At 38.5% G+C, this 16352-nt stretch overlaps 1 protein-coding gene across 6 annotated transcripts in view; it reads left to right on the forward strand.

Annotated features, from left to right (window-relative positions):
- The window catches only part of ALS2 (alsin Rho guanine nucleotide exchange factor ALS2), a 42133-nt gene that overhangs the window by 16761 nt on the left and 9020 nt on the right, over positions 1–16352 (forward strand). For 4 of the 6 annotated variants that reach the window (XR_010373039.1, XM_064451867.1, XM_064451865.1 and 1 more), the window contains exons 10-25: positions 466–637; positions 993–1173; positions 2701–2766; positions 5327–5489; positions 6283–6414; positions 6643–6771; positions 7147–7217; positions 7590–7656; positions 7948–8150; positions 8293–8358; positions 10168–10266; positions 10618–10782; positions 13142–13253; positions 13557–13634; positions 13753–13886; positions 16055–16243. Coding sequence is in view for 5 of the 6 variants with exons in the window: in XM_064451867.1 (XP_064307937.1) it covers positions 466–637; positions 993–1173; positions 2701–2766; positions 5327–5489; positions 6283–6414; positions 6643–6771; positions 7147–7217; positions 7590–7656; positions 7948–8150; positions 8293–8358; positions 10168–10266; positions 10618–10782; positions 13142–13253; positions 13557–13634; positions 13753–13886; positions 16055–16243 (2027 nt within the window). In the remaining variant the exon portion in view is untranslated. The remainder of the gene's footprint in view (positions 1–465; positions 638–992; positions 1174–2700; positions 2767–5326; positions 5490–6282; positions 6415–6642; positions 6772–7146; positions 7218–7589; positions 7657–7947; positions 8151–8292; positions 8359–10167; positions 10267–10617; positions 10783–13141; positions 13254–13556; positions 13635–13752; positions 13887–16054; positions 16244–16352) is intronic. The other 2 variants (XM_064451868.1, XM_064451869.1) reach the window with 2 other exon arrangements.

Here is a 16352-nt window from a genome sequence, read left to right on the forward strand (position 1 = left end):
TGACCTTAGAATATCGCTTCCAACTACTGCGGAAAGCAAATACCTGCTAATACCTACACTAATACCTCTTGTATGGTAAGACGTAATGATTCTGTTTAATCTCAACATTCTCAATAGAAGCATGAAATATATTGCAATTCGAAAAGTGACTGAATTTAAGGTCACTATCTCTTAAACGTGGAATGGTTGTATAAGTCACCTTAAAAGATGGCCTATTTATTGTCTTTTAGGATCTGTCAGTACTAGGAAAATGTACAGCATTGACTATAAATGTTTCTTCTAGTTTTATCATTCTTGTCTTAAGCCAGTATTGAATGGATTGTTTGTCACTGTAGGTAATTAATACTTATTTTCACTTATTGCTCCTAAGATATGCTTTATTCTGCATCATCCTATTTTTAAACTGGAGTGTAAAAGAAAAATATGAAAGCTGCTCGTTTTCCTTCTCTCCTTTTCATCTTTCAGATAGGCTATATAAGCAATGTGATAACTGGTGGTGACAACTGTTTGGTCTTAGTAGACAAAAATGTAATGGGATATATTGCCAGTTTGCATGAGTTGGCTTCTACTGAGAGACGGTTTTATTGCAAACTGAGTGAGATCAAATCTCAGGTTCTTAGACCTCTTCTAGGTTTAGGTAAGAACTTTTATTTTCATATTCTCTTTGATATTATTTCCCCTATGTTCCACAACAAATTTCTTTATGCAAAATTAAAAGTAATAATATACTTTTAACATAAAGCTACAGTCTTGCTCTTCTCCCCTGTTCAGATGAACTGGTGAAATATAGCTGCATTTTGACATCTGCATTATGCTGTTAGTATTTGCACTTTTCCTGACTGTCTAAAATTGTTCAATTCCTGATTCTGGATAATGTAGCCATGAGATGAAATTGCCGATAAACATCTAAACAGCACCTTCCAGTAATTCTCTTTATTAACGGGCGCTGCTCTTTCGTAAGGTAAGCTAAACTGCTTTCTGGTCTGTTACAGATAATTTGGGCAATGCAAACACAATCCAGTTGTTGCAGGAAATGGCTAGCAGGTTCAGCAAGCTCTGCTATCTCATCGGTCAACATGGAGCTTCTTTAAGTAGCTTCCTTCATGGAGTAAAAGAAGCCAGGAGCTTGGCCATCCTGAAGCATTCCGGCCTCTTTTTGGATAGTTACACTGAGCAAGTATCCAATTCCCTCTCACCTTGAGTCTCTGCAGGTTTAATCTACTGACCACAATAAGCCGTGAGTTGGGGGAAAGCAGATCATAAGGAAAGCTCCATAAGTAACTGTTGTGCAAATTGTATTATTGCGATTTAAAAATTATGGAGAGTTTTACACAAACTAATTCATTTTGTAGTGAGCTATATATTTCAAAGTCTTCACCAGTAGAGCACGCTGGACAGCTTCAGCTTCACTAATGTAAAACTGTGTACAAGCTCCTCATTGGTTGCTGTTTTGCTGTTGAAAAGAGGTGTGTTTGTTACTTAATAGTAAGGATCTCGTAATAAAATGTAATAGAGTTACTGTGGCTAGGCTGCTAAGTAAAGCTGCCTTTGGGTGTTTATTTTAGTTACAAAATGCCTTTTCAATAGTCATTAACTAAAAATTGTCTTTTATCCTGATATCTGCTAAATAGCTAGCATTACACCTTTCACCCAAAAGGTAGAGCTGCTTTAGTGCTCAGAATTAAGTCTGAATTATCCTGATTATTATTTTTAGTAGCTTAATGTTTTTTGGGAGAGTAAGTCTGTGCAGTCATGCTGTTGGCTGTCTGTCTTCTCAGTAACTCTTGTAGTTGCTGGATAATTTAATCCAAACATAGCAGAAGTTTCATCACACTGAATACCTACGGGCTTTTGTGAAAAATACTGGCTTGACAGAGGGGAGAGTCTAAAAACATCCTCTCAGAATGTAGTCTTGGTTACCAGACATCTGAAAATCTCTAAGGGAACAAAATTTCAAGATCACCAACTTTAGTTGTTATGCTGTAGCATTTTGAATGTGCAGCTATTTGCATTTTTTTAATACAAGCACAACAGTTACCACTTGTACTGGGTCAGTGATAAACTTACACCATATCACCCTAAAAGCAGCTTTCTTCTAAATTTATCAAATGGGTTGTTCATAGCTGTAAATATGTATTTTCACCCTTTCCTATTTAGCCTTTGACTCCAGTTCCTCTTGTAATCTGGATTTCCAGGATTGGTTCTCATTACTCAGATTTAGACGGGTTTCCTAATTTCTTCTTACTCGCTGTCAAAGACTGAAATACCTAATTTCTCTTCTCGTTGTTACTGCCTGTCTTCTGCTTTCCCCCTTTGCCTTCTAACGCTTTACACATTTTTCTGTGTATGGCATCAGAACCTATGCATGCTCCTCAGCATCGTGCCTTGAGCATCTTCCAAGGATCCATCAGGCAACATAAGTGTTATCTGTTAACTGGGCTGAGACCTCTTCCCTCAGAGAAAGGTGGCTTTTTGGTTTTTTTAAATAGTTTCCTTTTTTCCTTTTGGTATAGCCATATTAAACTGTTGAAACAGATGGCCTATTCTTATATGCCCAAATTTGGGGGAAACAAAATCAAGTTTCATTTGCAAAGGAAGCCCTCTGCATTGTGCCAATAGCAGCAGCAAAGTGGAATAGCGATGCTGTTTCCAGGGGTGTTCTTATTTTGTAACTGAAGCTCTTTTTCTTCCCTGTTTTAGGTATTGTACTTCAGTAACAAACTTCCTCGTAATGGGAGGATTTACGCTGCTTGCAAAGCCAGCAATGTAAGCAAACCTATACCATTTTCCGGAATTTTTGATCAACTAGCAAAGAACTGTACTTCAAAGAATTGTCTGTATATGTGTGTAGTAATGAGCATGCAGAGACTTGGTCTCAGCTTGCTTGAGTACACTAATTCCTTTTCCATCAGATGAAGAAAAAGCTACTTCCTCTCAACTGTGATAAAAATTCAGGTTAAAATGCTGCTGAACTAGTTCAGTTACTTTATCTTGAAGGTGGAGAAAGAAGGAAAAAAGCATAAATTACTGCAGATTCTTTGAAAGAAGCATAAATAGATTTCAGACAATGATTTTTTGAAAGCTTAGTCTTGAGGATAGATTTTAATAATCTATTCAGTGTTTATTAGTGTTCTTTGAAATGTTGCTGTTAAAATACAGAACAGCAAACTTTAAGAATTAGTAAGAGCAGATAATGTGAATTCACTTTTGTTTCAATTCTTTTAAGTTTGTGGAATCGCTTTAAAATGATGCAAAAATAATATTTCTGCATGTGTATCTTCTCTGCCTCTCAAGGTTGCTCTATTCTATTTCATACATAGATGCTCTTAAATGTGAGGCAGGAATTGTACCTTAAGGCCTGAGACAGTCCATTTGAAGTTTATAGATCATAAAGTAAAGCTTGTTTTCTCAGTTCAATAGTGTTTTTGTCTAGGAAATAAAGTGATGACACTGTGCATCTTTCACTCTAGTGCTGTGAAGAAGTTGTTGCAATGAGGGTATTTTTATTAACTTGTCTGAGGAATTGCCAGCTTTCCTTCCTTCCTAAATTCTGTAATCTGGGAGTAATTCTGTCGTAGCTGTTTATGGAACACTTTGAACTCAGTGTAAATGATGGTATTGGAAGTTCTTTGAAACACCATGGTACCTAATGCAAAGAATCTTCTACACCTGCAGACCAGTCCAAAGACTAAATACAAAATCCCACTGCAGAGAGACACTGAGAATCTCTCTGCATTGGTCAAGATTTTTAGGGTGACTTAGAGGAAACCTGAGTTCAAGTATAAGCGTATTTATAATTAGTACTGAAAAGTTCTGGGTGCTGAAATTACTAGTACTGAATTCTTCACATCAATTGTTACTGTCAGGTGTCACAGCTTCTTATACTGCAGCCAGGGTCTCATTAGGTGAATAATACTTTTTCAGGTTCTGAAACTTCAGGGAGGAGATGTCTTAGAAGTTTTGTCCTGCTACTTACAAAGGGAAGTCAAGAATATCTTTGATAATGATGAATTGCCCCCTCCCCAAGGGATACTCTCTTAAGTCAATGGTTAATGATGTCAGCCTGTCTTTCATGGATATTCTGCAATACGGGTGCATTAGAAGTAGTCCCAACTTTAAAAAAGCACTAGCTTCGATAGAAGTCTCCATTGTTGGCAGGTTTTTGAGCATTTCCTCTGAAAGAGTAGATGAGCTATACTTGGTGTTACAGATCTGTTGTTGTTTGACACTTTTTTATAGACACCTCCCTGTGAGGACCTCAAAGCACTTAAAAAATGCAAGCCATCCAGATGGTTAAATTTCAAATTAAGAAATATTGTCTTCTTTCTAAAGAAGACTTTATTCCTAAGGCTTGTTGAACAAGAGAGTTCTTAAATATCATTAGCAGACCTAGACAAGGTAATTATTTTGCTGTGTGAAATGGCATCTTGCCAATCATGTAGAATTCTTAGGGACCATGCTGTGCAATTCTGATTGGTTTTGCTGTCCCTGGGGTCTGCTTTCTCAGCCTCACCTGATTCTTGCATCTTGTGGTTTAAATGCTTCCCAGCTGTATGTGTGTTAATGCAGGTGTGTGATATGTGCCAGCACGTGTGCACACAGATACGGTAAAGGAGAGGGATAAGTAGGTTTGTTTTCCTTTTAATGAAGAAGTCCTGGTTTTGTGTGCTAATGCATTGTCTTCAGAATCATTTCGCTCTTCTTCTCTGAACTAGATTAGTTCTCCCTCTTGGAAATCAGACTGAGGATTGAACAGATTTCCTGCCTTTCTTTGAGGTAGGATGTAACTTTTCTAGCTAGGGGAAAAGCTGGTCAGTTGCCTTGAACAGCAGGGGTGGGGAAGAGAGTATTTGGATATTTTCAGGGAAGTGTACTGGAGCAAAGTTAAGACTCTCTTAGGCCTTCTTGTATGAATCAACAGTGTTAGAATCTTACTACTCTAACAGTAATGGGGAAGTCATTCCACCTGTTAGTTCTTTTACTAATCAAGTGTTAGATGGGAAACTATTAGGAACATATTAGTTACTCTCCAGGTGGGGCAACTTAGTCAACTTTCTTCAACCAGTTTAATGACTGAGCATGTGAGAGTAGGAGTAAAAAAAAAAGTCCTGTGTTGCAGTTGTTTAGAGCTACAGGTCTGTATTATTGTACTTCCTTAAACTAAATTGGGAATAGATCAATAAGTAGCATGCATTTGCCTCTTTAATTTTTATTGGTTTATGATTATCCAGAAAGGAGAGTTCTGAGCTCATTTATATGAAGCATCACTGATGTCTTTCTGTCTGTCTTCTCTCCTCCCCTTGCTCCCAATGCTCCCATCATTTAGAGACTTCCTGAGTAAAAACCAGGAGTTGTTACAGAAACTGTCTGAGAAGAATGAGGAAAACCTCCAGCTAGTGGAAGTTCTGAATGCTCTGTTTTTCATGCCATTTGGACGACTTCATAATTATGCTAGAACTTTGCTAAAGCTTGCCACATGTTTTGAAGTGGTAAGCTGGCTTTGTTATCTATCTCTGAATAAATACATGCATGAAACTTACAGCTTGGAAGTAACTGTGTGAAGCAAATGCCAGATAACTAGAAATAGCTTAGTCCTCAGAGAAGCTACTTGAGACTTCTACGTGCTGCAGGGAAGATCATGCACATTTATTTGCGCAATCTTACACCACACCTGCACAGATCACGTGACAAGTAGAAATTTGTTACCCTGCCAGAACTTGTTTGTGTGCATGAGCACTTAATTGCAAACATATTATTTTGATGTTTGCCTGTTGCTTTTCAGTTCCATCTGGCATCATTAATGCAGCTATCCTTGGCTGTAATGCTCTGCTAAAAATACTACATTTGTATTAGGTAGACTTTTACTACCCATTTAGATGTGTATAATTGCATTCTTTTGAAATAAAAGATGACTGAACAGGAACAATAACTACTTGTACAGTTATCCCAGTGTAGTCATTTAAAGTATTACTCCTGCACTTATTAGCACTACTTCTGCTACAGCATGTTAAGCTGCAAGAAGGTAGATCATGTACTTGTATATTAATCATTCCCCTCTACATTTATGGAACTCTTGGGATTTTTAAAAACTCCCAGCACACCGACAGAACATGTGACCAAGAAAATAATTTAGCCTCCACTGTTACTTTGTTATTAAGCAGACCAACTGTCGTGCATTTGTGCTGGTGTAATAAAATGAGCCGTTGCATTGCAGCTTGGTTAGTGTTGTTGGCACAGGTGTTCAGAAACACTCTCAGGTCTGTCTTACCTTGTGCCCTGTAGGCATCTCCAGAATACCAGAAGCTACAGGATTCTAGTTCTTGTTATGAGAGCCTAGCTGTCCATCTTGGCAGAAAAAGGAAAGAAGCAGAATATACACTCGGCTTCTGGAAGACCTTTCCTGGGAAAATGACGGTATAACGGCAATCGTCAGTCCAGTAGCAGCTTGAATCCCTTGCTGTTAGCGCTGTACCCTGTGTCTATTACTGATGCTACTGTTCCAGTTGCACTTCTCATTTTTCTAATTTGTGTTGCTGTAGTACTTTTAACTTTAGAAGGGGTGGGCCTTTACTACAGTGTGGCCTTAAGTCACAATCAGTGTGAAGTAAGCTTCTGTAATTTTGTTTTTAACCCTACCTGTAGGATTCCTTGCGGAAGCCAGAGCGTCGTTTAATCTGCGAAAGCAGCAATCGGGGGTTGTCCCTACAGCATGCTGGAAGATTCTCTGTCAACTGGTTCATCCTGTTTAATGATGCTCTGGTACATGCTCAGGTAAGCCAGCTTGTATCCAGGAACAAACCGTTTTCTCTGCTTCAAACAACATGGCATATTTTTCATATAGTGAAGCCAAGTTTTTGCTTGTTCACTGCAGTGTTGCTTGAACACTTAAAAGTGGTATTTTTTTCATGTTCACAAATAAATTTGAAATTAGGTGCCTGGGTTTTTTTAATGTTTGATTGCTTTTGCCCTGTGGCTGGCATGGTTTCTGTTGGCTGTTTCTTGGAGCATGGTGCAAATTAGGGACCTGTAATGCTCAGTTTTTCCTAGTCCTCAAAGAAAGGGAAAAAACTGTTTAGAAAAAGTATGGGGCAGGGGTAATGGATCAGTACCTGGTGAAGTTTCCCTTCTCCTTCTCCTTGCCTGCAGTTCTCAACGCACCATATTTTTCCCTTGTCCACACTGTGGGTAGAAGCCCTTTCAGAAGAAGCTGGTAATGTGTGAGTATTCTTGCTTGGGATGCTGAAATAGTCACGTATCTTGGGAGAGAGGATGAGCATTTTGTAACCAATTAGTGTAAAGTAGGAGCGGAATAGTCTGGATGCAATCATGTCTACCCTTCTTTCTTGTTCTGAGAAAACTTATTGTATTTTCTGCGTCTTTAAAAAAAAAATTGTATACACATCAGAAAGAATAAGGTGGTCAAGAGGAAAGTGAGTAGTCTTTCCTGCTGTTTCTTTTCACTGCTACTTAATATTAAAGTGAATACAAGCTGGGGTGGGGGAGGGAAGATACAATATTCATGCTCTAAGAAACCATGTTTCTTTCAGGATAAAATTTCACTTGATAAAAATACCTTCCCCCCCATGTAGGAATGGATTGAAGATTACAACACCAGAAGAACAGTTTGTACTTGTTTCTTCAACACCACAAGAAAAGGTAAGCATATCTGCAAGTTTTGGATGGCCTCAGTGATACTGAATGAGTTTTTTATCTTCTGCTGTGAAACTAAATGGGGAGAAGTATTGCCTTAAGTATTCACCAAGAATGAAGTTTTCCTACAACTTGGTGTGCAGGTTGATTGTACGCTGTGCTTGACTGTAGCAGTGCTCCAATTTACAACACCGTACTGAGGAGTGCAAAGGAGACTATTGTAGTTGCTGTAAAGGTGAGATTCAATGCAAAGACAGCTGTTTGCTAAATTCTGTGATGAAACACTTTCTGTTGCAGACGAAGTGGCTGAGGGCAATAAGCCAAGCGGTGGATCAGGCCCTTAAAGGGACTTCTGACTTAATTCTATATGGAGCCGGTGGGAATGTGCCAAGGCAAGAGCCTCCTATTTCTCGCAGTGCCAAATACACCTTCTATAAGGACCCTCGATTTAAGGATGCTGTTTATGATGGGAGATGGCTTTCGGGAAAACCCCATGGCAGGTAAAAGCATTTGAATATAACGGTTTAAAACACAATGTGGTGGTTGCTGTATCAATAAGGAGGATCACTCATGGAAGTTGTTTGGGAAGTGCGAACGGGACTGATTACCTTATACATGTGCCTGGCTTTGTATTGTTTCCAGAGGGATCCTAAAGTGGGCAGATGGACGAATGTACTCTGGGACTTTCCGGACTGGGCTGGAGGATGGGTAAGATCTTCTCACTACTTGTGGAGCCAGAGGGCAAGACATACCTTTTGTTGTAGGAGATAATAACAAAAACCTTTTAATTAAAGGTTTTGCAGTGAATCTTACCAACTCAGGGTTATGTATGTTAGATAGACAACTTATAGATACAAAGTATTTATCTGTTGATATATAGATAACTTCTCATTTATCCTGGGGTAAGCTAGCTGTTTTTGCAACAGACTCTGCAACTGTGTGATTAAAAACATGGTCTTCCATTAAAACTGAAACTAATTAGAGTAATCAGCTATAGGACGGAGGAAAGAAATGGTAAAACAGCAGAGAAGAAAGGGTGGATGGGTGTTAACTCCTAAGCAGTGGAAGGCGATTGAAAAGTCAGCTTTCTGCTGTATAGTAACTATTAACTTCTTGTGTTGCAATATTCTTTCAAAAGCTCTGGTATTGTTTTTTTATCATTCTAGAAAATGCGATGCCTTTTCATACAATGCAGTGAGGCATCTTCTCTTAATGTTTTCCTTGCTGTATTTCTGTTAGAGCAAGGGTTAAATAATTCAGGAAGGAGACGACAAAATCTTGAATCGAGACTTCAGGGTTTGGGTGATTAAAAAAAAGCTAATGAGAGTATGTGATCCTGGTGATGAAGATAACTAGTACAGAGGAGTTTGAAAATAGGATGAACGGAAGTCCTAGGCATTATCAAGTTATCTGGTGAAACAATAAGACCACTTGAAAGTAACTTAATTTATTACACAGCTTTGAGTTAACTTATGGATTTCATTCCTAAGAACCTGCTTAGGGCACTATTGAGGCTAAGAGGTTCACTTTTTTCCAAAGGCATTTTTATATGAATCTTGTGAGCAGATGTGCCTGCGCTGCGCAGGATGAGAACATATGAGGATTCCTATTGGCTTCCAGATGTATTTTCAAAGTCTTGAGTTGGAGGGGAAATTGAAATGTGGTCTGGCTGCAGACAACAGCTTTTTAAAATGCACCTTAGCTATTGGTATAATGTCAAACTGTAACACCAGATTAGGGCTTTGGTCATTTGTAGCTAACAGTAAGTGCAACTAATGCTGCTGATTTTAGGGTTGTTGGAGATGGAATTATTACCAACAAATCCCCACCAGAAACAAATGACTGGTGTTTAGCTGTAATTGCTAGGATTATCAAATGCCTATATTGTTTTTCAGCTTCCATGCTATAGTCTCAACACTTAATAGTAATGTCTTGTTGGGGTAGACATACTCTCAGGCAAACCTTCCTAACTGGATTTTAATATCCTAAAAAGATTAAAATCAATAAGTGAAAGTTGTGTGTCTGATTCTTTTCAGGCATACTGAAATGGGGAACAGTTCTGTGCCACTGTGCATAATTGGAAGCTAGCATCTTTTTTAAAAAACATTCTCTGTAGCAATACATGCTCTCATCTTTCCCTGGAATAAAAATGTGCTTGAATTATTAAGACCTGAAGAATACAACAAAGGTAGAAGCAGTCTTAGGATGTGAGAAGACTTGTGGCCTTTAGAAAGCTGAGAAAAATGCTGCAGTGTGGTAGAGAAGGGAATATTTACAACATGCCATGATCAGACAGAAGAAAGCAGTACAGACTAAATTGACCTAGTGGTGCTGGAATTCCTGCCTTCTCTTTAAAAAAAAAAAATAAATCTGTAACTGCTATAGTTGAAGAGATGCACTAAAAATTACATAGAGTGTTTTGGTTTTAGAGTGGGTCTGTGATGTGTATCTGCTCCTGGTTTTAATGAAGTGTGTTAGCATTATACCTGCTTGTGTTCCATTTCCATGCATTGGCAGGTATGGTGAATACAGAGTGCCAAACAAAGCACTGAATAAGGATGACCATTACGTGGGGTACTGGAAAGAAGGCAAAATGTGTGGGCATGGAGTCTACAGGTAACATGTAGTGCATGTGTTGCTGTCATTGAAGAAGAGAGCAGGGCTGATGCTCTGGCACACTGCTTACCAAGCCTCTGTGTGTAGCTTTCCTGTTACATTTCAGACTTGTGATTATAGTTACTGTTGCTTATTTTCTGCATTGCTTTTGGTAGATTGCTCGCAATGCATGCTTGTACAGTGTTCTGTAATTAATATCTATTCTAATGATGCTGCCGATGTAATTCCTGGAAGGAAACAGGGTTGATCTGCTCAGAGGCAGATCAACCAAAAAACCCAAAACTAACAAAAAAAAAAGCCCACAACAGAAGTATGTTATAGGAATCTTTCTTATTCTCTTTTTCACTCTAGCTATGCTACTGGTGAGGTGTATGAAGGGTGCTTTCAGGATAACATGCGTCATGGGCATGGTCTGCTACGCAGTGGGAAGCTGACCTCTTCTTCTCCCAGTATGTTCATTGGGCAGTGGACAACAGATAAGAAGAGTGGCTATGGAGTTTTTGATGATATCACAAGGTAATGCTTCAGTTCCACAAATCCTCAAACACTGATAGGTCGTACAATTGCAAAAAAGAGTAGGTAAGGATTTGATCTGTTAGTAGCAGTAGTAGTGCATATCTCTTTTTTTTTTCTTTTTCTTCTTTTTACTAGGCTTTCTGGGTTGATGTAAAGAATTGGGTCTAGAGGGCTGCTTTTTTGGTGCTGCTTCTGGAGTAAACGTGGGGGTTTTTTGGTTTGCTTTGGTTTTTCCTGCCTTGCTTTCCTATCATACTCCTGCCTGAAAACTAGCACTGAATATGTATCTTAGTGAGGTATCTTGTGCGAGTGCTGAAAGCGTTATGAATGTCGTGTGAAGAGTGTTCTTTCATCTCAGGCCTATAAGACTGGGTGATCAGATATACAGGACTAGGTAAATTTCAGCTTGCGTGCAGGTTTTCCATTGACTTATTCTGTCAGTGCAGCAGAGGGAAGATGCTTTGTCTCAGGGCATATTAGTGAAATGATGGTCTCAGAAACAGAATTCCACTAAAGGTGGGTACTAAATGAATCCTGTCTGAGCTAAGCATAGATCAATATAGTCAGTTTTTTCAGTCACCAATTTAATGCTGTTTTTTCATGAAAAGCAGGCTTTTGGTGAGAGCCCAAGAAAACTGGTTTTGGTTTAACTGAACTGAAAGCCCACTTAAAAAGCAGAATAGTAAAAAGTCTGGAGGTGAAGGGGGTGTGTGGATGTGTGTATGTGGATATTTTTTTGAAACAGAGCTATTGTAGCATCTCTAGGTATTTCCTGATACCAGTTTTGCATATAGTCTTGCTCCAGTGGTGGTGGTTCTTATAATGTAGTGTCAAGATGTCTCCACATACTTTATTTAGTCATTTATTTACCTAGGACAAACCAAAGAGATGGCAGCTTTCCTCACAGATCCTCTCATCTCCAGAATTTATAGATGCAGTGGCAGTTCATAGTGGGGGAGGAGTGTGGCATTTGCTTTCTATTCCAGAGTTACTCAAATATGAGTGAGCTGCCCTCATGGGAATTTTCTTTCTGGTCTCAAGGAAGGATATGCACATAAGTTTGTGGCCTGAGGATTCATTTCCTTCACTTATTCTTCAGCCCAGACAAATAAGGAATAGCTGCAGACACTCTTTATGACTCGCTGTCATTATTGTAAACCAGTTATTTAAGCAAGTGCAACTTCTGCTCTGTTATGTTTCCATCCTGGGAGCTGAGTGCGCTTCCTCTGTCTCTTCAAGAAGCCTTCGCCTAACAGAGGCCCCTGTAGCCAGCACAATGAATCAGACCAGTGTCCTGCTAGGTTGTGGGTCCAGTCAGCTGGAAGATACCCCTGAATTTAGATTAATGGCTGGGCTTGCTCTCTTTACTATGGCTATAATTTTTCCTGGCTACTAGAAGGAAAATGCTCTGTAATAACCAGAGTTGTATTAAATCAATCATTAGTTTCCCTCTAAAAGCAAATAAAGTCTATGACAAGTTAATTTTTTTATTACTTATGGTGAAAACATGTTCTTTTTCAGAACAACTGGAAAAATGGATTGTTTCAAAATATTTGGGACTTGTGCTTAGTTTCAAATGCTCTAGCCTGATTTACAAAAAAGTATTTTAAATAGTCTGAAAGCAGCTGATGTTTACTTGTGAGCAATCTTTAATTGTCTAATAATTTTTTTTATGGCATGACCTTTGTTAGGCTATTATCTAGAAGCTTTCTACAACGTGATCTGCTCCTTGCAGTTTTTGCTTTTTGCGCTCCAAAATGTCATGTGTTGACTTTGTAGGTGTCCCTCCTATCCCCCAAGTAGAACAGCTTGGTTTGTTTCATTTGTTATCCTCCCAATTAGTCATGTGAGTTTAGGTAAAGAAATCAAAAGCTTTGGCAAAAAAAGATGCCCAAAATAAGCTGCTTGCATCTTTTCTAAATAACTTAAATACATCAGGTAGGTGGCTGATTAAACGGAAGATCCCCTTCCATGTGCAGCTTAAATCTCACATAAAGCTGATCCAGATGAGCTAACAAGTTTCCCTGTTTCTTATGTGCTGTAGCTACTGCTCAGGTTCCTTTGGGTAAGAATTGGGTTTAACTGGGCTTCAGCATAGTTTCAGATAATCAGGAACAGTTTGCTTGGATGGGGCCAATTTATAATGTGAATTGTGAAAGGAAGTTCATTATAGTTTGTTTTTATCAAAAAGAGTTTTTATTTCCATGAAGCTAGTGAAACTAGATTGCCACACCCGAAGCAAGTGCTGTATGACTCTTTTCTAATGGTTTCCGTAATGGTCGAATATCACAGTAAAAGCCAAAGAAAGGATATAAATGTACTACTTTGACTGTACTCTTTCCACTTCATTTTTCTTCAGAGGAGAAAAGTATATGGGAATGTGGCAAGATGATCTTTGCCAAGGCAATGGTGTTGTGGTCACTCAATTTGGACTGTATTATGAAGGAGCCTTCAGCACCAACAAAATGATGGTGAGTTCAACACTGGACTCTGTGCTATAGTGACTTTTCCTCTGTGTGGTACCTTTCTGGGGGAGATGAGTGTATCTTAGGCTGTATAAACCTTCTATTTTTCTAGCCATCTAATGTCCTGGCTTTTTAAACTGTCTTTATAATCCCTGCTCTGCCTCAGCTAGGACTACTTCAGAAACTGCTTTTAAAAGAAAAAAATTATTTGCTAAGAATTAGTAACGGGCTTTTCAGTGTATCTTTAGATCTGCGGTCTGGCCTTCTGTTATAATTACTGCTTTGTGTTCTCTATGATTTTCTTTATAGGGGACTGGAATCCTGCTTTCTGAGGATGATACAGTCTATGAAGGGGAATTTTCAGATAACTGGACTCTGAGTGGAAAGGTTGGTATCACAGTTGTCACTTGTAAACTGCTACCAACAACAACAACAACAAAGTCTTTCCTTGTAATTTAGTTCCCAATGGATTTCAGTTACTTTATTAAAATTATCTTCTCTCAAGGGAACGCTGACCTTGCCAAATGGAGATTATATTGAAGGTCTCTTCAGTGGAGAATGGGGATCTGGGATAAAAATTACAGGAACCTACTTCAAACCTAGCTTGTATGAGAATGAGAAGGACAAGCCTAAAGCATTGTGAGTGTTAAATAAGAAATAATTTCTCACATGGTTCAGTGACACTTCGGAACATAACTATTGTCTTTTCAAAGGCCAGTTAAAAAATATATTTTTCCAAGGAAACAGTGAGATTTTGAAAATATTTTTCCTTTTGCATTCCTTTTCCCTCCTGCTTAGAAAACAAAATAAAAATCTTTATAGCTCTTCTTGCTATAATTGCTACTTGAATACACAAGTAACAGCATGAAATTACAGGAGAGCTGACACGCTACTACTGTCCTGTAGCAGTCTCATTTTTTTTATTTGTATCTGAACTGACTGTTAGATTGGAGGTCACAGCTGCTGATTACTTTTGAGGTACTGAGAAAGCCTAAGTTATACTTGAGTGATTAAGTCAATCAGACCTCTCTGCTTCATGCCAATTATTCTGTGGTAAATTAATTCATTTAACGTCTCATTTAATAATGTCAGTGGGGGTACGTTTGGACAGAAATAGCTAGTTACCACACCTCTTCGAAGCAATGCATAAGAAAATAGTAGAACAATCTAGGTTGGACTAGATGATCCCTGAGGTCCCTCCTAACCTGAGATTCTCTGATTCTGTGAATCTGCTGAATTGCAGAAGAGAGCATTTTAACACCTTTGCGAAGATAATTTTGAAAAGTATCCATGTAGCCCTATTTATAGCAGATGCATTAGGTCAGTTTGCTTAACGATCTCAAGGGGAAAGAAACTCATGTGTTAAGTCATAACTGAGGTATCTTTGAGTAGAAGAAACGTACTTAAAATTTGAAGAGTAGTTGATGAAATCTCAGTGTTTGGTAGCACTGTATACTGGCTTACAATAGTAATTGTTGTACAGGATTCAATATCTTTGAAGCATACTCTCAAATTTCAGATGAATATGGGAAACACAACTCTAATGTTTTTACCTAGATTACTTCTCAGTATGCTTCCTGAAGCATTCACTGGTAATTTCTTTTGACAGTGCTGACACCTACAACAGGATGCAAAGTTAAGCAGGCTTCCCTGCTGAACTGAACACTTGCAACCTTAGCAGCTGTCTGCTTTTTACCCCAGTAGGGAGTCTATGAATAAATGTATGTACATATTTGTGAAGATTGCTTGTGAAGTAAGGGTTTCAGCCACCCTTTTCAGGTTCTTTTGAAGTTGAAAATCTTCTAGTGTAATTTGTGAAAAGGCTTAGAGCCTACTTCTTCTGCTTTGTGAAACTGGAAGCATGGGGAAATATCAGTGTTGCTAGTTCTCATCTCTGACGTGGTGGGAAAATAATAATGAAAGGTCTGACAATTTCTGACACTTGGATTAAAACAAGATAGAACTGTTAACCCTGACAACATTTATTTGCTTTATGAAAGCTTTTCAAAGCCCTAAATTTCATTATATGTCTGAGATAGCTATGTACATATATATAGGGAGAACAATGGTTCTTGGTTTCCCTTTGGCTATAGAGGATCCCTCAGCATTCAGTGAAAAGATGCCTGAGCTGGTTTTACTCTCTACCAGCACATCCGTAACATGTCATGCAACGTCATACGTAGATACTATTTCAGGGGCAGAAGCCATATATCCATTCACTGTATTTATCTGTGAGGCTGTGCTATTTGTACATTCCAGGATAGTGAAATATTTCGGACATTTTTGTACTATGTCTTTGCTACATGAATGTGTCCTGAGCCTTCTGAATGAATATCAGCGGTGAAGATAAGCCCAGTTAAGTGGAGGACATCATGTTTTCTTCAAAATCAACCCAGTCCTTTTTGTGTTTAAACTAACCATTTCCTGGAGGACTATAAGAAAGAGTAAGACTGACTTGTCTAATATAATAAGGTTCATAGTTGTTACCACATGTAGGTATTAGGAAAATTTTCATCTTGTAACATTATAATATGTAACATGGATTAATGTTATGTTAGTTAGCAAGGGGAAAAAAATTTAAGGACAAATATAGCTTTTACAAAGTTCTTTTTAAAGGCTGTTGAAAGTCAATACATTAATTTAAATAGCAGGTCCTAGGTTTATTCTTAGTGATAGACTTGGTTTACAGTAGAGACTGTTAAGTATATCAGCTTTTGGTAAAATAGTATGAGATATTAGATTGACATTAGCTATAGGTAGTTTTCATAGCTGAACATGTTGTTTCACGGCTGTTTGATTTTTAACAGACTAACTGGTCCTGTTATTAGGCGGAAACTTGGCATCCTGGCAGTGCCTCCTGATGAGAAATGGAAGGCAGTATTTGAAGAATGCTGGAACCAGCTTGGTTGTGAGAGCCCGGGACAGGGGGACAGGTGGAAGGCTTGGGACAACATTGCAGTGGCCCTGACCACCAACCGACGGCAGCACAAGGACAGGTTGGTTCCTAGAGAATATAGGTGGCAAGATGAAGAAAGTGTTGAGAAAGAACCTGGAATCACACTCCACTCTAGACTAGAAACTCTTAACTGTAAAATTTTAGTTAAA

This window comes from Phalacrocorax carbo, chromosome 5, assembly GCF_963921805.1.
Source record: "Phalacrocorax carbo chromosome 5, bPhaCar2.1, whole genome shotgun sequence".
Classification (NCBI taxonomy): Eukaryota; Metazoa; Chordata; class Aves; order Suliformes; family Phalacrocoracidae; genus Phalacrocorax; species Phalacrocorax carbo.